We start from the raw sequence: 27810 nt of genomic DNA, 5'->3' as shown, positions 1-27810 counted from the left end.
CCAGAGCCACAGGGTAAGAACCAGGTCCAGTGTGTGGTGTGTGTGTGTGTGTGTGTGTGTGTGTGTGTGTGTGTGTGTTACCCGGTGCAGCTGGTGCAGCTGGTGTTGCAGCGTCTCTGTCTTGAGGCTCTCCAGCAGCTCTATCTGTCCCAGCAGCCAGACCTCCCTGCAGCGCAGCGCCTCCTGCTGGCGGCTCATGCAGCTCTGCAGCTCCGACCGCACCTGGGTGGAGAGCAGGTGAAGCAGACGCAGGTGAAGCTCCAGCTGCCGATTGACTGACCTCACTGTAACCGGGGCGACTGCTCTGCCAGGCTAGCAAAGCCGTTACCGTGGAAACAGTAGCAGAGCGCCAGGAGAGAACTGAGAGCATAAAGAACCGGGTCGGTCCACAGAACAGAACCTGGCTCCTCCAATCAGAACCCAGAACCAGCCAGCAGAACCTCTGACGGGTCAGACGGGTCCAACAGCTGGAGCTGAGCTTCTGTGAGAAGACGGTTATGAGCTACATGAAATTCATGTTTTTCTGCAGGATTTTAATTTCTTAAACTGTATAATTTTGAAGAAAATACCAGGACTTCTTCTCCGCTCGGTCCAGTTTCAGAGGGTTGATTGTGAACTGTTGCACGTTGCGTGCCATTAGACAGGAGTCATACATACATCATGAGAAATAAAATCCACAGAATCAACTGAAGAGTCCTTCAAAACTTTACAAAATGTTCGCCATGCCCAGTTCATAGAAAACGCCGGCCGTACCAGGAATCACTCCGTTCCCCACAGGGCGGTTTCTGTTGGAAAGATGCCTATTAATGTCTCAATTATTCAAAGCTGCCAGCAATAAAGTCTCTTTGACTGAGACTTTATTTTCACACTTTTTAAAATGTATTACCTGTTATGGAGTTTGTTGTATTTTTTAGGCCCATTTCTTTACCTCCTGATGATGAGAGCCAACATGGATGTTCCTAATTCAGTCCAGTCGACCCGGTTCCACTGGGCCCAGAACTCCAGCATCTGCTCCACCTCCAGCTGCTGTGGTTCTGACCCAAACCAACCTGTTCCCCTCCTGGCCTGTGGGGGCGCTGCACCAAGAACCACTGAAGGAAACGACACAAAAACCTCTGAAGACACTGAGAGCAACTTCCTTCTTCACCAGATGGAAACAAGATGGAGGCGTCAGGTTTTAGTGTTGGAGGATTTCTCTTTAGTCTTTGGCTGAAGACCAGGAGCCATTTCTGCTGCTAGTGCTAGGCTAGCACGTTAGCTTTGGTTGTGTTTACCCAGAATGCCCTGCGCTGTAGTCCACTTCCTGCTTTTGGAGCGGTCTCCAGTCCGCTTGGTGTTCACATTCGAACCGAACCAGAGTTCAGTTCAACAGACCGAGGTCTGGAGGACCAGAGGTCAGAGGTCGGTTAGTGTTGACACCTCACCTACTGAACCGGACTTTGACTAGACAAATTGATGGGAGTTGGATTGAAGTGCATTAATTAAATATATTTTAGTAATGAATCCTAAAATACATCAGCAAGAATAAAATTAGATCAGATTTCATCCTTTGACAAAACTGATGTTTCAAAGTTAAAGATAAATCATATTTAGGTTGTGCTGAATAATTTATGATAATGAAGTTCAGTGAGATCTGATGGAGTTTTTACCAACAAACACCAAAGTCTTTATTTGTCTTCACTTCAGCTGTTGGACGTGAGGAACGGTTCTGGTCCAACATGGAGCAGAATCAGAACCGTCACAGACACCATGAGGCCTGAACACGGATTCTGTTCATAAGCTCAAATCTCCTTCTTCACATTTAAAGTCAGAAAACTTTTCAAGAAGCTACAGCTGCTGGGAAGCTTTGAAAATTCACCTGCAGCGCAGCAGCGGGGTTTAAAGCGTGGCGAGGCGCCGACGGCGTCAGGAAGACAAACTCCAGCCGCAGGACGGTTTGAATACCGAAGGAAGCAGAACATGAGGACGTTTCAGAGCAACAATGCTTCCCTTGATGCCACCGAACAGCTGGTATTCTGGTCCAAAGTAAATATAGAAGCATATTCAGCTATGAAGGGAGGAGCCCCAGAAGTTCCCATGCTCTGAAACATTCCTGTGTTTTTCCTCCATCAAACTTTCCCCTCCAACATCAGAATATCATCAGATCTTTAAAACAACCAGAAGAGACTCAGTGGTTCCAATCGTCAATAGATCATAATTAATAACAGCCAACCAGCAACCAGTCTTGGTGTGACTGTTAAAACCTGTAAAGTTCAAGGTGTCAGTCAAACATCAGACACACCTGAGCAGGTGTGTCTCTGAGCCACAAGAACAAAAACCAAACCCAGATCCTGGTAGTTAAAGTCAACAGTTTCAGTTTGTCTCTGGTTTTGACCCCCGGGTTGATCTGGCTGTCGCCATGGCAACACGTTCCACATCAGCAGGTCGCCATGCTTCTTCCTCCTCATCATCAGTCGACTTTGTCCTTCTCTTTCCCACATCCTGCTTCCCTTCAGCCTGGATCGCTGACCTCTGACCTCTCTTCAGATTGGTCGCCTCCAGAAACGTCAAACGGTCCAGAACTCAGCGGCTCGTTCCTGAAACTCGCTCACTACCTCACATCAGCCACTGATCACAATCTGTGAGGTCACTTCCTGCCAGCTGGATGGCTGAAACATGTAAACGGGTAATCTGTAATAATCTGCTGAGCGTTTGGTCCAGCTGCAGGTTTCCTGGGATTATTGGCTCCTGGGATTATTGGCTCCAATCCGAGGGGAAGACCATCAGCATGATGCTGCCATGACCACCAGCAGGAAAACTGACGACAGATTGAAGGGAGGGATTATAGTGATGACCAGAGCAGCTTCCAAAGGAAATGAAGGTCAAGTCCAAGGTCAAAGTGCATCGACGTCGGACTGAGCCGACTGGTTCACCTTCTGGGAAACATTAGTTTGGACCGAAGCAGAACTTTCTGCTCACTGACTTTACCAAAAGAAAACCACAGCGGAGGCTGAGTTATGCTGCGGGCCGCTTCAGGTCAGAGTCGATCAAATCTCCGATAAAAATCACCTGATCGCCTCTACAGGTTGAGCAACTAAAAACTTTATTTATCAAGCATTTAACATCCAACATGGCAGAATAAAAACTAACAACATGAAGCTGAAGGTCGGATGTTTTAGACTCAGTTTGTTTTCCATAATAATTCTGTTGAACCACCAAAACAAACGTCTGAATTTCATCAATTTTTATGTATTTTTACTTATTTCAGTGACTGTTGTGAGTTTTATGGTCTATTCTGATCTTCCTCCTCTGTCTCAGAGCTGATGATGATGATGGTGGTTAATCTGTTTTGTTTACATATGAATCATCCAGAATGCAATCTAATAATAATAATAATAATAATAATAATAACAGCAGGTGTTTGCAGGAACTCGCGGTCAGTCTGAGGACGGATTCATGTCCTGGATTGTCTCTCTGCTCTGTTTACAGAATGAATCTTTCGTTCCCCATCTGAATGATTCCTGAATCAAACCAGATTCAGATTCAAACTGAGGATTTTTCTACGTTTCTGAACCGTTTTCAGTCTGAAGTCTGGATGAAGTTAGAATGAGTCCAGTGGTGCTGCTGGACCCACAGCCAATAGAGTCGCTGCTCATTAAAACCTTCAGTTTTCCCGTTGCCCAACCCGTTGCCCAACCCGTTGCCCAACCCGCCTCCCAGAGCAACGCCTTATTTCTCAGTGAGTTCAGCTGCGACTCAAAATTTCTTTCTTTCTTTGACACTAAATCATTTTTGTGTTTTTCTTTTTGAAGATCTTCAGGTGAATTTAGTTGCAAATTGTTTTCTTGAATGTTGATTGAACTAAAACTGATCAGTTATTGGCTTTAAGTTAAACATCTTCAGTTGTGGAAACTGTGAAATTTGATGTTTTGTTTATTAAATCATTAAATCAAACCTTAAACCCGTGGGAAAGCTTTGATGTGAATCTGAGCAGAAACGCGATAACGTGGTTTCAAACATTCGCCGATCAGAAGGAGAGTGAATCCGGCTCCGCTGCATTCCCTCATTCTGGTTTTTCTTCTTGGATTTCAAATGTTATTCAACTCGTTGGTTGTATTCGAGACGCCCATCCTTGTCACGCCTTGAAACTTATGCCAGATCGACGTTCTTAAGGGTTTCCGTAGGAGCCTGGTAGCTTAACGCAGCTCTTACTGGAAGCTTTGGCTCAGCCAGCAGGAAACCAGGATCATTTCACTTAAATCTGAGTTTTCTGTCTGTTTCTGGCAGGAAAAGATCATTTCTTACATTGTTATCATGTTTATGCAGAACAGATTCTGTTTCCTGGCCTGAAAAATGTTCTTTAAAAACGAACTCAAACTGGATTTACTGTAAATGATCAGATTAGGATTCAGATTAACAACCAAACCTTCTGAACTTGGTGATTCTGGGAAAACAAAACGACTCGAACTTTCTGAAGCCAAAGAAGCTTCAGACACGTTACCATGACGATTCACCATGTCACTCAGATACAGGTTCATACTTTCACATCATAAGCTCATAAAATCATGTTGCACTGCCTGTTTTCTGTGCATTTATTTTGTTATGTGTAAATGAATAATCTTGCAGAGATAATAAAGTTGATTAATTCATTTAGTGAATCTGACCTGGAAATGTTTGAGCGTCTCCTGCTGGGATTCTTGTTTCTATTCTCTTTCTTTTTCCTGAATATTTAAGAATTTTAAGCTTTTTGTCACAAAACGGCATTAAAACCTTGTCATGCGTTTCGTTTTTGAAGGTTTTATTGGCTCTAGTGGCTTTAATTTGATAGTGAATTGACAGGAAAGACGGTAATGAGAGAAAGGGAAAATGTGGCAAAGGTCACCAGGCCGGGAATCGAACCTGTGACGGCTGCGTCGAGGTCCATGGCCTCCATATGGGTTTGTGCTAAATTCTGCCTCCATGTATTAAACAGTAATAATTAGACCGTTACATTAGTTTGGACAGAACTTTTATTTTGAAAGTGTGGCCTGCGGGTCGGGGCTGCTGGAAGGTTTCTGGGTCGATCTGATTTCTTCTGTTTCTATGAATTATTCCCTGAACGTGACAGGAAGATGTTGACGCTACGCTGTGATAAACAGGAAGTAGAAGCGGGTTTGGTTCCTCTGGTAAGGCGCAGACCCACCAGTAGATGGCAGCGTTCGCTACGTCGGAACGTTTTCCGTTTCCTCATTAATTCCAAAAATCCCAATAAGCCAGCGTAAAAATGTTTTTGTGAAACTGAGGAAGCTGGTTAGAATATTGCAGTTTCTAATGTGATACTTTGAAATTAGCATAAAAACACGTTGATAGAAAATAGAGATTTTTGCTTCTCAGCCGTTATTTGATCCGTTTGTTTCAGTTTTTATTTGTTTGCTATAAATCTTTTTGTCATGGTTGTAAATAATGCAAAAGTTTTCCCTCCAAAGACTAAACAGGACATTTTTACTGTCTCCCATTTTTCTACCCTTTAAAAAGAAAAGGTGCACCAGGATTTCACCCCGTTGTAAATATTTGTAACTCCAGGCAGAAATAACTCTTCAGGTTGGATTGTTTGGCTTTTTGAGTCCAAACACTTGAAGAGTTTCTGGAGCCGTTTTAACCAGAAACGCTGCAGGGCAGGTCTGTGTGTGAACGTCATGTTGTTGTTTTGGGTTGTAAAGTTTACAGCAGCTGTCAGCAGAGGAGATGAAGGGATTCAATTCTGTTGAGCAGAAATGAAACCGATCCACATTAAACATGCGTCACTTTCACGGATCTCCTGATGACTCAGCGCCTCTCAGCCTACGCCCCGACGGCGTTCCTCCGTCATTCATTGTTTTCTGTGTAATTAGTTGAAGACTCGTCAGGACCTGAGCGGACCTCAGGTTCCCAGCCAGGACTCAACAAGCGGGATTCTGGTCCGAACCAGACGCTGCTGAACAGGTCTGCTTCATCCGCCCAACGGTCCCTTCAAACCGCTGCAGAGCTTCCTCAGTGATGAAGACGCACCAAAGTCCAACATTCAGCAAGAACCTGGAGACAATCAGGTTAAATCCTGAAGCAAAACAGCGAAACTCATCACAAAAAAACCAAAAGTTTGGGTCGAGTTTCTACTGCAAACATCTTAGTGAACCAGAAATACTTTCAACCAGACATCGGAGCGTTTCAGTCAGTAATTAGATCCTAGATTATAACCATTTTATAAGTCAAACGTTTCAACAATAATGGAGTTCAAAATAATTTACCAGCCGCCGGTTATGAAACAATCCATACAGATTCATCAGAATCATCAAAAATTTTATATATATTGATCAACATTTCACTTTCTGATAATCAAAGCAGCTGATAGGAACTCAGTGCTTCGGCTGGTTCACAGTTTTCTCTAGATCTGTGCTGCATAGAAGCTGAATGCCGCTTCTCCATGTTTGGTTCTGGATGCAGACCAGAACCAGAACCAGCAGATTGATCCAGCAGCAGATCTTTAAACCGCTCAGTGATTTAAAAACTACCAGCAGTCTAAAGTCTGTCAGTGAAGAAATGTAGAACCAGATGATGTAGAACCAGATGATGTAGAACCAGGTGGTGTAGAACCGGGTGGTGTAGAACTGGGTGGTGTAGAACCGGATGGTGTCTCTATCCTCCTGGTTCTAGTCAGAACTCCAGCAGCAGCGTTCTGGACCGTTGGGTTGTCAATCAGACCTGTGAAGACGCTGCTGCAGGAATCAAAGCCACTAAAGAGAAACTAAAGCCTGGATGAGTTTCTCTGATCCGAGACTTTAGTCTCTGGTTCTGGAAATGTTCTGCAGCTGCTAGAAGGCCCACTGTGGAACCCAGGGGTCAGGTCAGAGGTCAGAGGTCAGATGGAGGTAACATGCTGCACATGTTCCACAGGGCTGTCAGTTCTGCTTGTTGCTGATCTGAAACAAAGTTTTTAAAGTTTTTGTTGTGAAAACATTTTAAATCAAATGTTCCGTCTGCTGACAGTTTAGTCAAGTTTACAGTAGAAATATGAATCATAATCTGCTGCTTCAAAAAGGGCTTTAAAAACTGAAAGTAACCAAAATCTGGAAGCAAACAGAAGGGAATCAAAACAATGTTTCTGGTTTTTATCTGAGCATCATCTGGGATTATGACTCAGATGAAAGTGCAAACAAACAAACAAAGCTTTGAGCAAAGAGATCAGCAGCGACTCGTTTCCTCAGCAGCGACTCGTTTCTGGATCGGCTTCATTCCTAAAAGCTGGAAATGTTCCAACAACAAGCAGAGCTGAAGCTTCTGCAGCAGAACCAGCCGAACCCAAACTCAGCAGGCGACTCGTTTCCTCAGCGGGCGACTTGTTTCCTCGTTTCCTCAGCAAGCGACTCGTTTCCTCAGCGGACGACTTGTTTCCTCGTTTCCTCAGCAGGCGACTCGGTTCCTCAGCGGGCGACTTGTTTCCTCGTTTCCTCAGTAAGCGACTCGTTTCCTCAGCGGACGACTTGTTTCCTCGTTTCCTCAGCAGGCGACTCGTTTCCTCAGCAGGCGACTCGTTTCCTCAGCAAGCGACTCGTTTCCTCAGCGGACGACTTGTTTCCTCGTTTCCTCAGCGGGCGACTCGTTTCCTCAGCAAACGACTCGTTTCCTCAGCGGACGACTCGTTTCCTCAGCGGACGACTTGTTTCCTCGTTTCCTCAGCGGGCGACTCGTTTCCTCAGCAAACGACTCGTTTCCTCAGCGGACGACTCGTTTCCTCGTTTCCTCAGCAGGCGACTCGTTTCCTCAGCAGGTGACTCGTTTCCTCAGCGGGCGACTCGTTTCCTCGTTTCCTCAGCGGGCGACTCGTTTCCTCAGCAGGCAACTCGTTTCCTCAGCGGGCGACTCGTTTCCTCAGCGGGCGACTCGTTTCCTCGTTTCCTCAGCAGGCGACTTGTTTCCTCAGCAGGTGACTCGTTTCCTCATTTCCTCAGCAGGCGACTCGTTTCCTCGTTTCCTCAGCAGGCGACTTGTTTCCTCGTTTCCTCAGCAGGCGACTCGTTTCCTCGTTTCCTCAGCAGGCGACTTGTTTCCTCGTTTCCTCAGCGGGCGACTCGTTTCCTCGTTTCCTCAGCAGGCGACTCGTTTCCTCGTTTCCTCAGCAGGCGACTTGTTTCCTCGTTTCCTCAGCGGGCGACTCGTTTCCTCGTTTCCTTAGCGGGCGACTTGTTTCCTCGTTTCCTCAGCAGGCGACTTGTTTCCTCGTTTCCTCAGTGGGCGACTCGTTTCCTCGTTTCCTCAGCAGGCGACTTGTTTCCTCAGCAGGTGACTCGTTTCCTCGTTTCCTCAGCAGGCGACTCGTTTCCTCGTTTCCTCAGCAGGCGACTCGTTTCCTCGTTTCCTCAGCAGGCGACTCGTTTCCTCGTTTCCTCAGCGGGCGACTCGTTTCCTCGTTTCCTCAGCAGGCGACTCGTTTCCTCAGCAGGCGACTCGTTTCCTCGTTTCCTCAGCGGGCGACTCGTTTCCTCGTTTCCTCAGCAGGCGACTCGTTTCCTCAGCAGGCGACTCGTTTCCTCGTTTCCTCAGCAGGTTCGGTTATTAACAACCGACTGGCTTTAGCTGATTTTATTCTGTCTAAATTTAATATCTATAAGCTCCCACTGGCTCAGGATGTGACAGGAAGTGAGATCAGTTACCATGACGACGCAGATGATACACAGCTCTACATTATGATGTCACCACATGACCTTTGACCTGTCCAATCACTGAACAGATGCTGAGAACAGAGAAATGTGTGGATGAGACAAAATTTTCTGAACAGAAACTGAAGTTATTAAAGAGGAACGATCCAGAGCTACAGCTCTAGATCGACAGCTATAGATCTAGAGCTCTAGATCTACAGTCAGCACAGCCCCAGTTCTTCCAGCAGGACTCTATTGATCAGGCTGACCTCTGACCTGACTAAACCCAGCTGGTTAGTTTCCTTAGAAACATAATCAATAATCTGATGTTTGTGTTTTTATCTTTATCTGCCTTGTTGCTGAATAAACTTGATTGATTCATTTCTGATCAGAACTTCTCCTCCTCTGTAAATCTATAGATCGTTTCCCTCCTTCCTTTTCGCCTGGCTGCCGTTAATCTGCTGAATTATCTGGGATTTGTTGGGATTCCAGGAATTATTTGAGCTTCAGAAACTCAGTTTTCCCAGGGAGCGTTCTCCTGAAGTTCATAAAGTTTCCATTTCATCAGTATTCTTGTGAAAAACCGAATAATTTAGTCTGACTTTGATTCCACATAAACATTTTATTCTCCTTCAGTTTTTCATTCTGCATGATTTCTTTGTTTAAAGATAACTTTGGGGTTTTTTTTCCTAAATCTTTTTTGCTGCATTAAAAGTTTCACATTCTGAATACAAACAGGATATTTGGAGATATTTCTGTTCAGAAGTATTAGATGAACTGGAAATCATTATTCCTCCTTCATAAAGTGAAGACACGATTTAATCTGAACTTATATTTCTGCCTGTTCTGCTCATAAATTAACAAAAAGGTTATGCAAACAGTGACACCTACTGGACAAAAGTAAAATTATCCTACAGACAGAAATTGGCTTCACGTTTAGCTGAAGAATTTAGTTTTAGTTTCTGTAGTTTCTTAAATAATGTTTAGAATTAAAAAATCTCTGTGAGAGAAATGAAGTGGACTGAACAGGTCTGAACGCAGTCCAACTGGAATCATTCCTTCTGGATTCTGGACTTGGTGCCTTTTTCATAGTGGATGTGGTTATCTAGATCAGCCAACCGGAACAATCAGTATCTTACTGATTGGAACCAGAATTCAGGATGTCCTGTGCTTTGGCATTGAATGTTTTTAGTATTTATGTTTTAGTTCTTCAGATACTCTACAATCTTAAAAAGGAAATATATACATATATATGTATATACTGTATATATACATATATATATATATATATATATATATATATATATATATATATATATATATATATATATATATAATTTACTGCAGTAATTTACTTCCGTACCCGTATACTGTTGTCCCCCACAGCAGCAGCGCCTCTCTGCCGCTCCGGCCGGCTACATCCTGAAACTACCAAACCAAGTAAGACTTATTGTAAAAATCTGCACATTGCTGCCTGTAGGCGTGCTAAGCTAAGCTAAGCTAAGCTAAGCTAGCAGCTGACGGCCTCAGAGAACAGCAGCAGACTTTTGCTCAGGATGCTGGAGAACATGGAGAATCAGAAAAACAGCTGCTGCATTTCTCCTTCTGGAAAAAGCGTAGAGTAGAACACTTTTAATTATAGAAATAAATTAAAATAATCAAACAGCAAAATGTAAGTAGAACTGAGCGCAGTTATACGGGTTCCAAGCCCGACCCAGCAAGTCCGCCCCGCTCCTTCCTGCCTCCTTTTGCATCTTTAACTTACTCCTGAATTAAAGTCTTAATATGATCATGATGGAGTCATAAACGGCTTCCTGTCCAAACTCAGAGGTGAAGTTATTTCCCAAGAGTGACACCCTGTGGACAGGAAGGGAACAGCACTCATTTATTTCATAAAGCCAACGATGCTTTTTAATAAATAAATATTTAATAAGTAAATATTCCAGACATAACCAGAGAGGTTTTCATGGAGGGAGGAACATCTGTTAAGCATAATTTGTAAATAAGTCACGTAACATGCAAATAATGCTTAACATATAAAACGTCACAACATCCTCCGGTGAGTAGGATTTAGCTTCTATTTAAAATAGAAGGTTATTAAATAGAAGGTTATTAAATAGAAGGTTATTAAATAAAAGGTTATTAAATAAAAGGTTATTAAATAGAAGGTTATTAAATAGAATGTATATTAAATAAAAGGTTATTAAATAGAATGTTATTAAATAGAACGTTATTAAATAGGTTATTAAATAGAACGTTATTAAATAGGTTATTAAATAGAACGTTATTAAATAGGTTATTAAATAGAACGTTATTAAATAGAATGTTATTAAATAGAATGTATATTAAATAGAATGTATATTAAATAAAAGGTTATTAAATAGAATGTTATTAAATAGAATGTATATTAAATAAAAGGTTATTAAATAGAATGTTATTAAATAGAATGTATATTAAATAAAAGGTTATTAAATAGCTCGGATGTCTTTTCCTGAACATTTCTGTTCAGTTTTTATTGAGGAGAAAACTGCGACAGCTGATCGTTACCTAGCAACCAAAAATCAACAGAAGCAAGACAAAAGACAGAACCACATCCTGTGAAGCATTCTTCAAAATAAAAGACTCTATCCAAATAAATCGTGCCTCGCACTTAAATGTTTCACTTCAGCTTTTGTAATTATATTCAATTAATATTAATCATCATGTAAATTATACTTAACATAGAAGTGTAAAAATGTCACAACATTTAAAACATCATGAGTCAGAATTTATGACAGATTTTAATGTTTAGCAAGAAATATTAGAATTCAGTGAGCGTTCAGTTGGTCCTGCTGAGACTAAAAACAGACTCAGCTTCTGGAAGGTGAGACACGAAGCGTTCTGCAGGACGGCGGAGCTGAACAGGGACTTGGTGAGGAAGTCCCAGGCGCTGACCTCTGACCTGCTGCTCGGCGGCCCTCCTCACATCATCAGGGGCTGAGAAGCTGCAGAAAAGGAAACATGTTGCTGTTTGAGATCTGAGGAAGGACAGTCAGTACTGCAGCTCGACACCAGGGGGCGCCACAGGGTAATAATGAGCTTGCAGCCCGGATGGCGTCCTGCAGTTTTTCACCTGGACAGTCTGATGGTCAGAAATCAGAGATAAAATAAAATATTTTCCAGATCTGATTGTTTCCACTGAAAGGTTTTCCTACCTGTTGTGTTGATCTTATTATTGATCCAGTATTGATTGTTTTGGGCTGAAGGAGGAGGAGGAATAAAATGTCTTCATTTAGATTTCAACGTTTTTGCTGCAGAATCGAAACGGATCCGATGATGAAGAGGAGCAGAAGTTCTGCTGAGGTTCTGGAGCCGGCCATCGGTTCTGATCTGGTTCTGATCTGATTGGAGCGCTGCACCAATAAACCCTTATTGATCAGAATGATCAGATAAACTCAATAACAGCATCGTGTTAAATATTACATTTCTGCCAGCAGTAAAAACCTAAAAAACATTTAAATTAACGTTTAGCTGCCAGACCACAGAAACACGGAAAACTACAAATTAGGAAAAAATATTTCCAACGGGGATTTTCTCAGAATTGATTATTTTTTCTGCTGTAATAAAAGCAGCAGGTCTCACCTGGAGAACCAGAAACACATGAAACTGAAACTTCTGCTGATTCCCCGCTAACAGAATCACCTCACTGCTGAGGTCAAAGGTCAAGCTTCTGGTTTCTATAAAAAACACAAATAGAGACAATCACTTCCTCACTCAGCCTGACCTTCACCTGACCTCCAGCGGCCTTATGAAGGTCGGATCCGCAGTGCACTAAGCGGCGTTATCACAGATCCTTCCTCAGACCGAAGGGTGTTCGTCAGACCCACATAAACATGAAGGAGTCTTTATGAACGTCTGTCATGAAGTGTCATTTGGTAAATTATGACATTTAGTTCAAAGTTGCTCTAAAAGTTGCATTAAACGTCCACTAAAATGCCAACTTTGCATTAAAAATGTCATAATTTAGCGAATGACGCTTCAACAACCAGAAGGCGTTTCATTCAAACTGCTTCATTCCTGCATTTCCATGGAAATATCCCCAATATTATTTGCAAAGATGGTTGAAAATGTTCAACATTTCAAAATAAGTTAATCAAAAAACTGGTACAAATATTTAGCAAACCGTCTTCCACTAGCAGCACCGCGGGCCGGCCCCAGCCAAAGCAAACTTTGCAACAGAGCAGAACCTGACAGATTGACAATGTGTCAGAGAAATTAAACTAAATGATCAAATCTAAAAAGAATCTCGCAGACGCAGAAAACTCCAAGATAACCGTATTTTATTGGTTCGGTTTTGAGTTCAGAAACGTTTGTGGATCTGCAGCATCGCGAGCGACGAGCCGCGTTTCTGAGGAAACAGAAAAAACTAAACAATAAAAATAAATGTTTCTTTTCATTTTTTTTGTTCTGCTGACAAACAGGAGAAAAATGTCCTGCTTTTCTGTTCCCATGGTAACCACATCCAAAAGAAACATTTCCAGACATGAAATGCATCTGCTCTCAGAAAATAATGATGATGATTTGACTAGACCACTGCACATCAATGGGTCAAAGGTCAAAGGATAAGAGGCCGAGCAGCCAAACAACATTCCCGGAAAGTGAAAAGAAATGTGAGAACGTTCAGAAAGTATTGATGAAAAGCACTTTAAACCATCAACACGTCTGGCTCCTCAGAGGACAACAGGAGTCAAGACTGTAACGCACCAGAATGACCAGCAGGTGGCAGTAAGCTTCAGTCTGTTCTCCTACCTGAGCAGCGAGGCGGGTCAGCGCTCCACACGCCTCCTTCACACACCGCCTCAGTGGCGCCCTCTAGCTGGAAACCATGGAAACAGGCGTACTGAGCCGTCAGCTTTCCAGATCTGGAAGAAAACAGGAAATCTCCGTTGTCTACGGGCCGCGGAGAGCCACACAGTCGCAGGCCTGAAACAGCAGCAGTTTGTGCCATCAGCGTGTTGAACGTCTGAAGTTAGTGGCTCGTGTCGGTGAACTCACCGAGACTCGGATCGTCTCTCCAGGCCTCCAGGCTCAGGGCTGGGACGGCGCTGCAGTGAAGGAAGCCGGCCGGGTACCGAGCCAGCCTGAAAGGATCCGCAGGAATCTCCTGGATGTCCGAGTTCTCACAAATGATCCGAGACAGAGAAGTTTTCCACAGCTGCTCCCGCTGCTGCCGGGTGAACACGCCGTCCGCTTCCCACCAAAACCTGGAGCAAAAACCCAAACACATGAGCAGCTTCGGCTTCGGCTTCAGGTTTTACGTGAAAGAGAAACGTTTTCGTACCGATCTCCGTCACGCAGAAGCTTCATTTGCTTTCCGATCAGGCAGGCGAACAGCGGGCCGGTTCTGGAGCCGGGCAGGAAGTTTTCCACCAGTCCTCCCAGCCAAACGTCGATGTTGTCAGGATGCTGGTATAAATGAAGAATCTTCTCAGCGACTCTGCGATCTCTCACGACTTCTGCCAGGTCGTCCAACGTCGCGATGCGCTTCAGTCCACAGAAATCCCTCCAGTCGTTGTATCCTGAAAAGTCATTCCAGCGTTAAGTGATGTGTCCGCTTTTCTTTTGAAATGTGTTTAGATTAAGCTAGTGGCATTTAGCAAAGGCTCAGAGCGAGAAAACAATCCCAGCTGAGGTTCCTCAGGGCCGGGTTGTTGGCCCACTTTCATCCAGTACCTGCCTGCTCTGAACACGAGATTATTGCCTTATTTATCCGACTTATGCAGACGACTAGCAGCTTTATGTACCTGTGTTCACACTGGTTCTGGTTCTGATGCAGAGCAGAACCAAACATGGAGAAGCAGCATTCAGCTTCCATGCACCACAGATCTGGAACAAACTTCCAGAAAACTGAAAAACTGCTGGAACACTGAGTTGATTTGATCCATAACAACAGGAACATCATAAAGTTCAGTCTAATTATCAGACATTTTTTCTACATTGTTGCATTTTTTTCTGTGTTTTATTTTCTCCTAATCATAAAACTCTTTGATTCTGCTTGTTGCTGAAAATGTACGATGGTAATAAAGTTGTCTTAACATTTGTCATTTTCTCCAAAGAGACGTTGACAAATGAAACCCAAGTCATATTTTTATTCCCAATATTGGTAATAAAGTTGGAAATGTTACCTTATGAAAACATTTCTGTGTTGTGCTAACGGATATTTTAAACAACCCAATTTACAACTTGGCAGCGATGAAGAACTAAATAGATTCAGAAGAAATAAACTCCATGACGGTTTGGTGGCAGCGACATGTTGAGTTTTATGTTTCACACCTAAAGAACGGCAGGAAGTCTCTTTGTTCTGAGACTGCAGAGAAATCAGATAACCATGATTTGTTTCAGAGAACTGCTTTGTGGGTTGAAATTCAGTGTTTTCCTGCAGCGGTGAGCAGCATTTAAATGCTTCAAAATGTCCTCCAGAATCATTCAGAGCGACAAACATGCAGCTTCTTTTAAAAACAGCTGCAGCGTCTTTAGTTTCAGGTTTGATTCTCCTGGTGCAGCAGAGGTTTCTTCCAGCCTCAGCGACTTTCACATGTTTCTCCCTGGAGCTGCAGGCAGATTTTCACAGACAGGAGGAAGTGTTGCTACGCCATCAGCTCCCCTTAACTACACAAAGATGCTTTTATTTCTACAACACCAAGCAGGTGCAGCTCAGATGGAGGACTGGTGGAAGCTAAGAACAGGTTGCTTTAGGTGCTTTTATTAAGGATGTAAAACCAAAGATTTAAGCTCAGTTTTCTACTCCAGACCTTAAAGGTTTTTTTTCTGTGGCGGGAATCAGGAACATGAAGACTGCATCACTTTTCTTGGATCTGTTCCCAGAGTTAATGTGTCCTGACAATAAAACATGTCTGTTTATCTGGTGAAGAGCAACAATATCCTCAGGGAGGAGCTGACTGACGAACCGCTAACTGCAGCAGGACAGAAAATAAATCCAGTTACTCAGTTTCAAGGTGGCAGAAGGAAGAAAACTCTTGATTCTTCACTAAACTTCACATGAAGCAACAGAAAATATTAAAATTTATTATGAATTAGTGATTAAGGTATCCAGGAACTGACTGGATTTCATCAGCGGCTGCTTACAGAAACAGAAAGTTCAGTCATTTTTTGCTCATAAATGGTTCTGTACGGGTTCTGGTTGTTGAGACAACAAACTGAACATCTGAGGTCCAAACAGAACAAACCTCAACTGATTGTTTATTAATCCTAAACATCCAAAAGTCTAAATATATACAAAAATGCATCATAAAGTCTCCTATTTTTTCACATCACTGTGTTTATTAAAGGGACAGTTTTATGTAAAATGATCATATTGTGCTATTCCATCACCAGAAACAGTCCAGCAGTGTTGCTCTGATACCTTCATGTTTGAGAAATCCTTTAGTCTCTATGGCAACCATTCAGTTGTACAAAACAACTGGGTGGACATAGCCCTGCCTTCGAGGCACAGCTCCTCCCCTCACTCAGCTCCTTCAGACTAGTCGACGGCAATTAGCAAACAGCTGAGCTCAATATGGAGCTGCTGCTCAGAGCAACGCAGGTAAAAACATTAAAGGGTCAATAGAGGAGCCATGTTGGGATGACTTTCTGGAGGCGGAGCTTCAGAAAGAGCAGGAGCTTTTAAAGTGACAGAGGAACAATTTCAAGGTTAAACCAGAAAGTAAAGTTTCTTTTAGGTCATATTTGATATAAACAACATTTTTATAAGGTAACGCATTTTTGAAGGCAACACAGTTACTTGACTGTTCTATAAAATGGTAAACACACGTTTCCCCTTTAATATAATTTGGTCCATTCCTGGAAACCAGTTTTTTATTGAATGGTTTTGCTCCAGATGAGCCATAGTGATATTTTGTGATGAGATCCTGACCCGGCAGTCCGTGGTCCCGCCCTCTCTGCAGGTTCAGAGCAGCCAGATCCAGGTTCTGCTGGGAGTCCAGAACCAGCAGCGACTCCGTTACCTCCTCCACCAGGAGGGAGTCTGGAGCTGTCACCGCTGCCGCCGTGGCAACCATGCCCCGCAAGGTCGGCTCGATGCCACCTGCACACACACACACCAAACTATTCAAGTAAAATGTAAATCAAATAAGCCTACCTAATGATGTCATAATGTTTAACAATAGAAATTACACAAAAATCACTTCCTGAAATTTTCAGGGAATAACATATTTTCTTTGATTATCAGTCAATATTATTGGTCAAAACTTGGACCACAAGGAGCCCTGGTTGGTTAAATTAAACACTCCTGTACTGAATATACTTGCAGTACCACCTCCCGCAGACAAGGGGTCATTACTGAGCACACACACTTCGCACGCACTTTCCCAATCATTGCTACCAAGTGGGCTAAGTGGAAAAAAAGCATGCAGCATGTTAGGAGAGCTTCCCAATCTGCTTTAGACTGGCTTCCCATGCGGGGTCCAGAATTTGGACCCCAAACACACAAGGCCCCTCTGGGTTGGTGGGCTCCCTTCGTTTGGACCCTCCATGGTAACAAAAACAACTACACACACACACACACGTTTGTGTGGCTATCTTTGTGGGGACTTTCCATTGACTTCCAGTGTTTCCCCTTGTGTGGACCAGGCTTCGGGCGCCACAACGTAGTATGTGTCAGGAAAATGGTCCCCACAAGGTATTACAAACAAACACACACACACACACACACCAAGGTTGGTTCAATGCCACACACACAAGGAGCTCTGCAGCTTTCAATTAATACCAAAGAATGTTCAAATGAACATGAATAAAGCAGCTGCTCTGGAAAAAAGAAAAACCAAACTAAAAATCAAACCAGCTTCTGCTTAGAAACAGTTTGTCTTTGCTCAGTGGTGTCAAAAATAATTTATTAAAGCGAATCCAACAGATTTCTGTCCCAACTCGTCCTGCAGACTGATGGGAACCATCAGGAAACAACTATGAATTGTGGGTAAACTGGGCCAATACTGCGTCTTCAGCTTTAATTTGGTGAATTAACTTTGCAGGAATTTCTCCTGAAACTCCAGCTGACCCAAATACAACGACGTCTCTTCCTTCCTGTGGCTCTCCGGAGGTTTCCATGGCTGCCTTAGAGGAGCGCACTGACCTTCTTTAACGATCCTCCAGGGACTGAAGAGTGCCTGCTGAAGTCTCAGGTGGGGGAAGCGCCGGTCTTCCTGAAAGCTCTCGTTCAGCCTGCTGAGGATCGGAGGAATGGTGCCGTGGCCAAACCTGAAGGCCGCTGTGGCGAACACGTTGGAGGCCGAGCCGTCCACCGTCGGATCGTACCCGCCATAGGGTCCAATGTGCTGTTCAAACGACTCCACACCAATTACTTTAGGGATATAATCTCTCATCGTTATTATCTGGAAGTCAAACAAGAAAGACAAGGCATGGGAAAGACTGAAACTACTTCAAAGTGTCTAAATCTTTTACCAATGTAGCTTTTATTTGCTCCAAACCAATCAGACAAGATGGCCATTTGACGCCGTGAGTGACAGGTGGGTGATGAAGATCACTCGCTTTGACTGAACCTGAAAATGTTTGATGAGAACTTTGATGCTTTTATCTGCTCAGATTGTCTCACCTCTGGATTTTGGCAGCTGAATATCTCAAAGGTCTTTAGTAGGAGGGGATGATCTGGAAAGATCTAGGAACTTTAGAAAAGAAACTTCAGCTCCTTATTGTAAGAAAGGCTGTTTTCACACCTGATGGTCCAGTAGACCCGGTTCTACTGGATCCAGAACCTCATCATCTGCTCCACCTCCAGCTGCTGTGGTTCTCTGTCTCTCTGCTCTGAGTCAAACCAACCTGTTCCCCTCCTGGCCTGTGGGGGCGCTGCACCAAGAACCACTGAAGGAAACGGCACAAAAACCTCTGAAGACTCTGAGAGCAACTTCCTTCTTCACCAGATGGAAACAAGATGGAGGCGTCAGATTTTAGTGTTGGAGGATTTCTGTTTAGTCTTTGGCTAAAAACTGAGTCATTTCTGCTGCTAGCGCTAGGCTAGCACGTTAGCTTTGGTTGCATTTACCCAGAATGCCCTGCGCTGTAGTTCACTTCCTGCTTTTGGAGCGGTCTCAGGTCCGCTTGGCGTTCACATTCAAACCGAACCAGAGTTCACTTCAACCGAATCCAGACCGAGGTTTGGAAGACCAGAGGTCAGAGGTCGATTAGTGTTCACACCTCACCAACCGAACTGGACTTTGACTAGGCAGACGCACTGGAGTTGGATTGAAGTGGACTGAACAGGGCTGGTGGGAATGATGCAACCTAAAACCTATGGAACATTGTTTGACTTTTGAGGAAATAAAAATGTATTTGTTCTCAAAAATGTAAACACTTTGCATCAGTTAATTATTTCCATGTCGCAGCTGTTGCAGCAGTATTGTTTACTTTAGCAGCTTAAAATAAGCTCAGTATCTTCGTAGACAATCATTTCTTTATGAGTCTTCTGTGGAGGGAAATTATCCCCATGAATATTTTGGGAATTGAAGAGTAACTGCTCACTTCAGACAGAACACCAAACAATTATCAGGTTGATGTCTGAAAAGAGAAAACTGCGGTTCTCTCAGCGGCATTAAAGAGCTGACTACTAACCTACAACGACAAAGAAACAGCAACCAGTTAGTGGAGATGAAAGAGTCTTGGGCTGACCCAGCTTCCATGTAACTGATGAAACCATAGCCAAGGAAAGGTTAAACAAGTTTCATTACCATAAATCAGAATGGACATGCTTCTGGTGGGAAGGAGTTGTCCATCCTGAAGTTTATATATTCTGTTACACACTCAGTCGTGGCACTGATGTCGCCTCCCTGTGGCTGGCAAAGAGCAATCCGGTCAGTAGCATCAAAACAATGCTGCAGGGTTTCTTCTGCTCCCTCTGACCATTTCTCACAGTTGGTTTTGTTACAGGTTGCCTCTGAACAAGGGGTTTACATTCTGATCAGAGAAACGCTGATCTGTTTTACCCAGAGGACGTCTGGCTTCATCGGACCCTAACAGATGACGGCAGAAGAGATGAGGCTCTCAAAACTGCAGACTGACGATTTGCAGCATCTGATGCAAACCTGTGAGGATCTTAGTTTCCTCAAGACGTCCAGTCTGCTCTGTTCCTTCTTGCTTATGCATCCTGGCTGGATGGTTTGCCGTCCCCTCGCCACTTCTGGGTATTTAAGGCGACTGATTGTCCTGAAACATTTCAAGCCAACATGAGGACGCAGCGTTTTATCAACGTTTGCTTTAAAGCCAGAAGGTTCTCTGTTTTAGGATGTTTCTGAAGATCTTCCACCAACATTAAAATGGTTTTGTTGGTGCAGCAGATTCCCAGAGTTTAAAACCAGAAGCTGACAGCAGTCTGTTATTAAGGCTTCTGACCTTTCCGTGTTTGTTCTTCATGTCGTGTGCTGGTCGCCCACTGACCGTCTGCTGAAAATAAAGCTGCTCTACTCGCCTGGCTTCCTCAGTCTGATGAAAAACCACAAATGTTTCATTGTGGACGAGGAAACGTAACCTTTCTGCTGCGCCAGAACACATTTCCACATTTAGTAAAGCAGTTTCTGTTTTTCTCCTAATTAGAGGTGCTGGCCGCTCTAACACATCAGCTCAAACTGAAATGATTAAAGAAATATTCTGTGTTTAAAAATAGCTGCTTTGAAAAGATGCTAGGTGACCTGCATCAAACATCCAGTTACCATGACGAGTTTCCACCCAATCAGGTCGAGTTTACAGATTTAATTAACTCAGGTTGACTGATTATGTAACAAACTGTTTGTTTTTATTCCTTATGCATGTGCAGCATGTTGCTGTTCCTCTGTGGCTTCAAACCTCATCAGGAAGGTATTAGAAATAATAACTGCCTGAATTCTGTTTCCTCGGTAAGAGTGATGCCTTCAATTGGTAATTTTGATCTAAATTACTAGTTGGGGCCTGCCATGCAAAGCAATGGCAGGAACCTATTACTATTGTCGGAGAGAAGCGTCTCTTTAAGTATTATTCTTTATTTTTCTTCCGTAACCGTTAATGCGGCTCATACCGCTGGGTGCACACCTACAAATGAGGTATCAAAACGTGCAGAAAATTCACGCCATTGGAGCTATTACTTTTGGTGGGATTTGGGGTTAACGTGGCGACATAATTCGCAAAAAACTACGAAAAAAACCCCATTATAAGTCAATGGGAAAAATCCTAGAAATACCCTATTTTTGAGGATTTTCTGTGTCGTCACAAATTCACCTAGAAATGCCATTCAAATTTCATTTTGTAGATACGTCTGTGATCTCTTCGAAAGTGAAGACGGCTCGTCGATACCAGTTACGGTTTGTCCACAATTTGTCTCTAAGCGACCCAAAGTTTCTCATTTTTCCTAAAGTTAGAGTGTCTCTCTGGCTGCTTAGAGTGAGAGATGAAGACAACTTTTTCAGCCCAAATCATTTTTGAAATCGCCATCACGGCCACAAATATCGCACGATTAGTATCAAAATCGGTCCTGACATTGATACGCCTGTCTGCTCCGGTAAAATGTTTTCGAAATTTATCTAGACCGTACGGTTTTCTGTCACGGTGCTTCAGAGCAAAGTCATGCGACAGGATTTTCTGAGGCTCTCAGGCTCTTTCAGTAACACTTCACACCTTGGTGTGAAACTTATTTAACATAGCAACGGATCTCAAGAGGCTATTGGCTGCTGATTTGGACTACAAATACGCATCATTGTAGTTCTATCTATAGTGAAACCCTGAGTTGAAACAGATCAGGACTGAACTGGCCTTTAGAACTAATTGCTGCTATGGGCTGTATATAACTGATTTAACTCAGTAACTGTTACACATGGGATTAGTTTGGAACTTTAAAATGAAGCTTAACAAAAATTTCACAATAAAAGCCTTGAATATTTTTACATCATGTAATTGCTCTTTTTGGCTTTATTTGACTTTTTCATCCAAAGCACTGTTACACATGGTATTAGTTTGGCCCTTTGAAATGAAGCTTAACAAAAATTTCAAAATAAAAGCCTTGAATATTTTTACATCAGAAAATTGCTCTTTTGAGCTTTATATAACTGATTTAACCCAGCAATTGTTACACATGGGATTAGTGTGGCAATTTAAAATTAAGCTTGATGAAAATTTCAAAATAAAAGCCTTGAATATTTTTACATCAGCTACTTGTGTTTTGAGCATTATATAACTATTTTTACCTAAGGACTATTACGCATGGGATTAGTTTGGCCCTTTGAAATGAAGCATCCTGCAAATTTCAAAATAAAAGCCTTGAATATTTTTACATGACGTAATTGCTCTTTTTGGCTTTATTTGACTTTTTCATCCAAAGCACTGTTACACATGGTATTAGTTTGGCCCTTTGAAATGAAGCTTAACAAAAGTTTCAAAATAAAAGCCTTGAATATTTTTACATCAGCTACTTGTGTTTTGAGCATTATATAACTATTTTAACCCAAGGACTATTACGCTTGGGATTAGTTTGGCCCTTTGAAATGAAGTTTAACAAAACTTCCAAAATAAAAGCCTTGACAACATTTTAAATCGTACCGAACGGTGCACGTCCGCCTCGCTTAACGTTCTTGCGGTTCTCCGCGTGCCACTGATTACGTCGCGGCGTTCTTTGGCGTCGATGCCGATTTGTGGCGTGACGACGCCGGGCCCATGCCCGACGGGCGCGCCTTGGCAGGCCCCGGCTAAATTTCTTCCGAAATTTTCTAGTTTAATTAATAATTGTCTAAGTAATTTTATTTATTCAAAGCTAAATGTGACTTAGAAAAGCAGAACACATTATGAATAAACTCAACATGAATTATTCTGGCAACAAAAAGCAAACATTACTGGGGTGTATGTATACATTTGAGCCTGTATGAAAATATTTAGTTAGAAAACTCAAACTTCAGCAGCCATTATGCCACTGATGACTTTAACTGTGCATTATGTCAAAATGTAGAAATTAGAGGGTTAATATTTATATCAAACTCTCTGTTTTATTCATTTATTCAGGAAAAGGTTCAGGAAAAGTTTCCCGTTTTCCCTCCAGCAGGATTTTTGAAACAACTTCCTGCTTTAGATGCAAAAACATTTCCATGTCTGACAAAAACAGAAATAATTCCCTCAAGAAAAGCCAAACACTTTTCATTCATGTTTCATTTCCTGTCCACAACTCGCTGCTGATTTTACGATTAATCTCCGTTTCTGCTGTTTGACACGTTACAGCAGGGCTGCAGAAAACCAGCGTTCCCAGCAGGACGGGACAACTGGGAATCACTTCCTGCAGCAACAATGTCCTAAAGGAAGGAACGGTAACACTTTGACGGGTTGTGAATAAGACTGTCATGACACTGTCATAAACATGAGGAAGACTTCATGAATATTTATGACTGTTGTCAAAAAGTGTCATTCGGTAAATCATGACACTTTTAATACAAAGTTGACATTATTCAAAATGTCTTTCTTATGACAACTTGACATTATCCAAGAAATCATGATCTGACATAAATTTGTTATAAAAGTATTACTGATTACTGATATTTATGGTTAGCGCTTTAGGTTAACGTAGCTAACTTTTAGTTAGCGGTTCCATTCAGAGACCCAGAGAGTCGGACCTCGTTTGATCCATACACACAAAAACAAATCAGTCCCAGGTTTTTATTTAGGGGCATCAAACTGGAGATGTTGGTGTGTGAGCTGCAGCGGTCCTGTAGGGGGCGCCGGACTCTTACCTGGTGCAGGGCGCCAACGATCTTGCGTGCCTCCTGGAACACGGCCTCAGGGCTCCAGTGCTGGTTGATGAGCTTCAGGGTCTCTGCGAGGCGGTTGTGTTCCCGGAGCCACAGCGTATGCAGAGCGATCAGAGGCAGGCCCTCGTTGACCCGCCCGTCTCCGGCCCGGAAACACTCCACTCCCCGGCCGCACGCCGACGGGGTCGCCGCTACGAAGGGCAGGTAAGGTCTGCCCTGCCGGTCCCAGAAGCGGCCGTTTACGGCCAGCTTCCCGCTGCGGCCGGAGAGGTCGCGGAGGTCGCGCTGCAGCTGCGGCGTGTGGCCGTACACCAGAGAGGCGTCGATGAAGGACGAGACAGCGTTCAGCTGCTGCCGCTGCAGAGCCCGCAGGATGCCGGAGCCGGTCCTGGAGCTGCAGGCCGGCGTGGAGCGATGGAACGGCATGCAAAGGGAGTCCTGAGTCTGAGAGGCAGGCACACGCCACAATGTAATCAGATTACATATCGTACTCACTGATCTAAGAACGGATTTCAGTTCTTGGTGTTTTGAGCAGAATCACCTGGATGGGGAAGCAGGGATGCAGGTTTCCACACGACGTGCGGCAGTCCCGCTGCGCCCAGGAAGCGGCTCCGCTGAGGCTCTGCGGCGTCAGGGTCACATCGTGGTCGATGTACTGACCCCAGTCCACCAGCAGCTGGGAGTACGCAGAGTCTGAGCCCTTACAGGAAGTCCTCACCACCTCCCTGCTGACATGCCGCGGCTGCACACACACAGCCAATCAGCACTCAGACTGTCATCACAGCCAATCAGGTGAGAACACCTGGAGGTTAAAACCAGATCATTTAAAGCTGTAACTTTTATAAAAATGTTCTTACATGTTTGTTGAAATCGTCATCATGTCATGCAAACTAGAAACAACCAATCAGAGCAAGGAGGAGGGTCTTAGTGCTGTCAATCATCCCCTCTTGCTCTCTACTGTACTGCAGCTAGCACAGCCTGTTGTGGATGCTAAAGCTAGTTAGCATTACCACTGATGACAGCAGATAAACGGTTTTCCTGTGAGTTATTTCTTAGCTATTAGCACCTTTAGCAGCAAGTACATGATGTGATTGACAGCGCTAGGCCCTGCCTCCCAGCTCTGATTGGTTGTTTTTGCTCAGGGAGAAGATCTATATTTTCACAGATTATCTGTCTCACGACAGTAAAACAGTTTTTAATAAAAGCTTTAAGTGAAGCTGTGGAGAAACACTCAGTCTCCTCATTTCTCCTCCTGATTCGATAGAAAGTGGATCAGAGCGGCTCAGATCCAGTAACCAGACTGCAGCTGGTAGTTATTTACTAAGTTTCTCCTGAAACTGACGGCGGTCTGGACTGAGGAACAGAACCGCTCCCCACGTTCATCTGAGCGGCTCGTATTCATTTCAGCCAATCGCTTCCTGCCAGTCGGTCTGCCTCATAGTCCAGCCGGTTTCCGAGGACCTTATCAGCCGGAAGCAGGCTGCAGAGCGAACCGGACCGCTGCTCCGGCCCGGCTCTATCTTCACTCAGATTACCGGGGGAAGCTGGGATCCGTGATGGAGCCGCTGGGGGTCCCAGCCTCTGGGTTCCTCCTCTCCGTCCTCATATTCAGCTGGAAGCCATCGGACCAAAGCCGTGTTGGCGGCGCCCCAGTCAGGATTCTGTCTGACAGAAGGAAGAAACCGGCTGCTCCGCTTTAACCCGACAGATTCAGCAGGAAATATTTCAATCTAAATGACATTTAACCCGATTCAGTAAAACCGTTAGAGCAGCTAATCACCGTAAACCATCAGCTACAGAACATTAGCATGCTAACGATTTCATATTTCCCATTAGCCACTTTGATTTAAAGGATGGTGATCATTTTTCAAGATGGCTGCCATATTTGAGCCTTTTAAACTAGTTATTGTCATAAAATGTTGCCCATTTTCATGACTTCATGAACTTTATGTCTCAAATATTTTCTGTTTTGGTCATTGTGTTCATAAAACTTTAATAAAATGCAGCAGAATCAGAAACTGATGTTATGTTAGCGAGTCTCACACCTGGAAGGACAAGGTGAGGGACGGTCGGCTTAATGGTTAGCATTAGCTGCTGCTAATGTTTCATGTGCTTAGCAGTTTGGGGTTAGCGCCTGCTAACTTTTTATGTGTTTAGCAGGCTAATGCTAATGTTAACAATTTTTTAAAGTTATGCTAATTGCTTTATGTTTTAGCAATTTAGCGTTAACTCCTAATAATTTTTTTAGGTGTTTAGTGATTCTTTCCAATCACTAACAAAAACGACCTCTGGTTGTTTTTTAGGGGTTAGCATCAAACGCTGGATCTCACTGGTCAAACCCTTTAGCCCGTCTGCCCTAAAATCTGAAGCTGGGAATTTATTTCAAAAGAACAGCTGAAAGCTTCACTTTTACCAAGTTTTACTCCACATTCAGTTATTTCTCTTTGCTATAATAATAAAATCTCCTGACCTGAAGCATGACCCTGCGCCGCGGCGGTTTTGCTACCTGTTGTTGCAGACTCCTGATATGCTGCGGTATTTGTCATGATGACTTCCTTCACAGACGGCTGGATCCGTTTCAGTCGGACACTGAGACAACTCTGCAAGCAGCTCCAGGTTTTCCCGTGACAAAAGCTCTGACACGAGCAAAAAAATGAAGTCACTGCAGCTCAGCGCCGTCGCAAACGAGCGTTAAAATGTCAAGCTTTATGGTTTCTACATGATTTTGGTAGCACAGCTAGAAATGAAAGAAACAGATTAGAACTATGGCCGTACCTGATGCTGTGAAGTTCCTGTTATATTTCTGCTTTGCTGCATTTTTCAGGATCTGCAGGGCGGTGTGGAAAATCTCCCCAGACCTGGAAATCTCCTGATTCTGAGGCTGGAAGTGAAACCTGAAGCCCTGGCTGCAGAGAGGAGTTGGAGGGTAAAGCAGTTTCATTTTCAGGCTGTTTGGGCCGGTGCTCGTCTGGGCCGGATACCGCTGGCTGGAGGCGCCGTCAGCATCCTGAGGAGACGAGACCAGAAAGTCTCTGAAGGACGAGGCTGAAAATGAAAAACACAGAACTTCAGACCTCAGAGCAGAGCCTACATATTTTAAATTAAAATGATTTACTTTCTTGATCTTGTGTTTCATTTTTCAAAATGGCTGCCGTGGTTGTAACAGAGAATAAATGTTTGAACTAAAATCAGCAGCAGCTATTGCCAGTGGTGGGCAATGCTAACCAAATGGTTAGCTTCAATAACTAGCTGAGCCAGAATCTCAGCTCTGCTAATGCTAAACCAACAAAAAAATTAGCAGAAGCTAATGCTAAACGACTAAACACCGAGTAAATAGTGGAAGCTATGCTGATCTAGTATACAAATAAAAAATTAAATATGACCAAAAACCAGAATATTATGCTGTTAAATCTGGATTATTTTCTTCACTTTTTTCATTTTAGAATTTTAATTTGTCTGCTAATTAAATTCTGCAGGAAATTAGATGAAATATTTAATATTTGAAACTTAACAAGGATAAACTTTTTAAATTGAGACTCAAAGCTTTTAATACAGATATAAATAAAAAGATGAGTCTCAAACATGAACATTTTCTTTCTCTTGCTGTATTAAACAAAATTCATAAGAAATATTTACTCACAGCTGAACGTGGAAGGAGTCGGTGGAACGTCGCAGACCAACATCACCAGAAGAGCCAGATGGAAACATTTCTTGGTCTTCATGGCTCCTCTGCGTCCGGCAGCAGACGGGTCTTTATGGGAGACCTGGGGCAGGAAGCGAAACATGCAGCAGGTCAAAGGTCACAGCACCTGACTCCAGAGGGGCTCTTCATCTCACATCACTGAGCCGACTGTTGTTTTTACCTCTGCACGTTTCTGAGGAGACATCTTGATGGGCCGTTACCGTGACAACGCTGCAGGTAAACATGGAGCCGTTTCAATCCGCCAGTCGCAGCACTCTGGATTTCTCCAGGTTTTCTTTCTCTGGCTGCTTCCAGGGGATAAGATGCCGTCCAGAACCAGCAGAACCAGCAGAGCTGATGAGGTTAGAATATAGTAGAAATCTGCTTTTATTCTCCCACACTCTGCAGAAATTCAAAAAAAAAAAAAGACAGAATAAAGACTTAAAACATGGCAGCGCATTGATTCAACACAAATGGTGTGCAGTTATTGGCAGCTTCTCTGGTCCAGAGGATTGTGGTAAAATAAATCAAAAACATGTATCTGAGCATTAAAAAGGCAGATTGTTAATATAAGTATGAAACTGGAACAGCAGAGATTATATTCAAAATTAAAACCTGTTCAACGCCTGCAGGGATGTGAATACTTATCAAGTTCGCCTGGAGCCGGACGGTTTAGAGTCCAACAGGTCAGGCAGACTGACGAAAACAAACTAAATCCTAAAAACTAAATTAATCA

At 43.4% G+C, this 27810-nt stretch overlaps 1 protein-coding gene and 1 pseudogene across 3 annotated transcripts; both read right to left on the bottom strand.

The window, feature by feature from the left end:
• Positions 1-307, bottom strand: part of LOC116709037 (nuclear receptor coactivator 4-like) — a 2860-nt pseudogene extending 2553 nt beyond the window's left edge.
• An 11084-nt stretch (positions 308-11391) lies between these two features.
• On the bottom strand, positions 11392-27458 carry LOC116709035 (thyroid peroxidase-like). 3 transcript variants are annotated; one of them, XM_032547274.1, is made up of 13 exons: positions 27256-27457; positions 27033-27156; positions 26168-26437; positions 25899-26028; positions 24928-25078; positions 23934-24134; positions 23375-23836; positions 17758-18016; positions 16543-16713; positions 13951-14188; positions 13665-13873; positions 13419-13592; positions 11392-11614 (listed from the first exon to the last, which is right to left on the bottom strand). In XM_032547274.1, exons 1-13 carry the CDS (start codon positions 27277-27279, stop codon positions 11592-11594), a joined length of 2436 nt encoding a protein of 811 aa, XP_032403165.1. In that variant the 5' UTR covers positions 27280-27457; the 3' UTR covers positions 11392-11591. The 3 variants fall into 3 exon arrangements, with proteins under 3 accessions (XP_032403165.1, XP_032403166.1, XP_032403167.1); XM_032547275.1 differs by having other exon boundaries at positions 24928-25057; XM_032547276.1 differs by lacking the exon at positions 16543-16713 and having other exon boundaries at positions 27256-27458.
• Positions 27459-27810: the final 352 nt, after the last annotated feature.

Source organism: Xiphophorus hellerii, chromosome 19 (genome assembly GCF_003331165.1).
Source record: "Xiphophorus hellerii strain 12219 chromosome 19, Xiphophorus_hellerii-4.1, whole genome shotgun sequence".
Taxonomy (NCBI): domain Eukaryota; kingdom Metazoa; phylum Chordata; class Actinopteri; order Cyprinodontiformes; family Poeciliidae; genus Xiphophorus; species Xiphophorus hellerii.
This window is presented reverse-complemented; position numbering and strand designations above follow the sequence as displayed.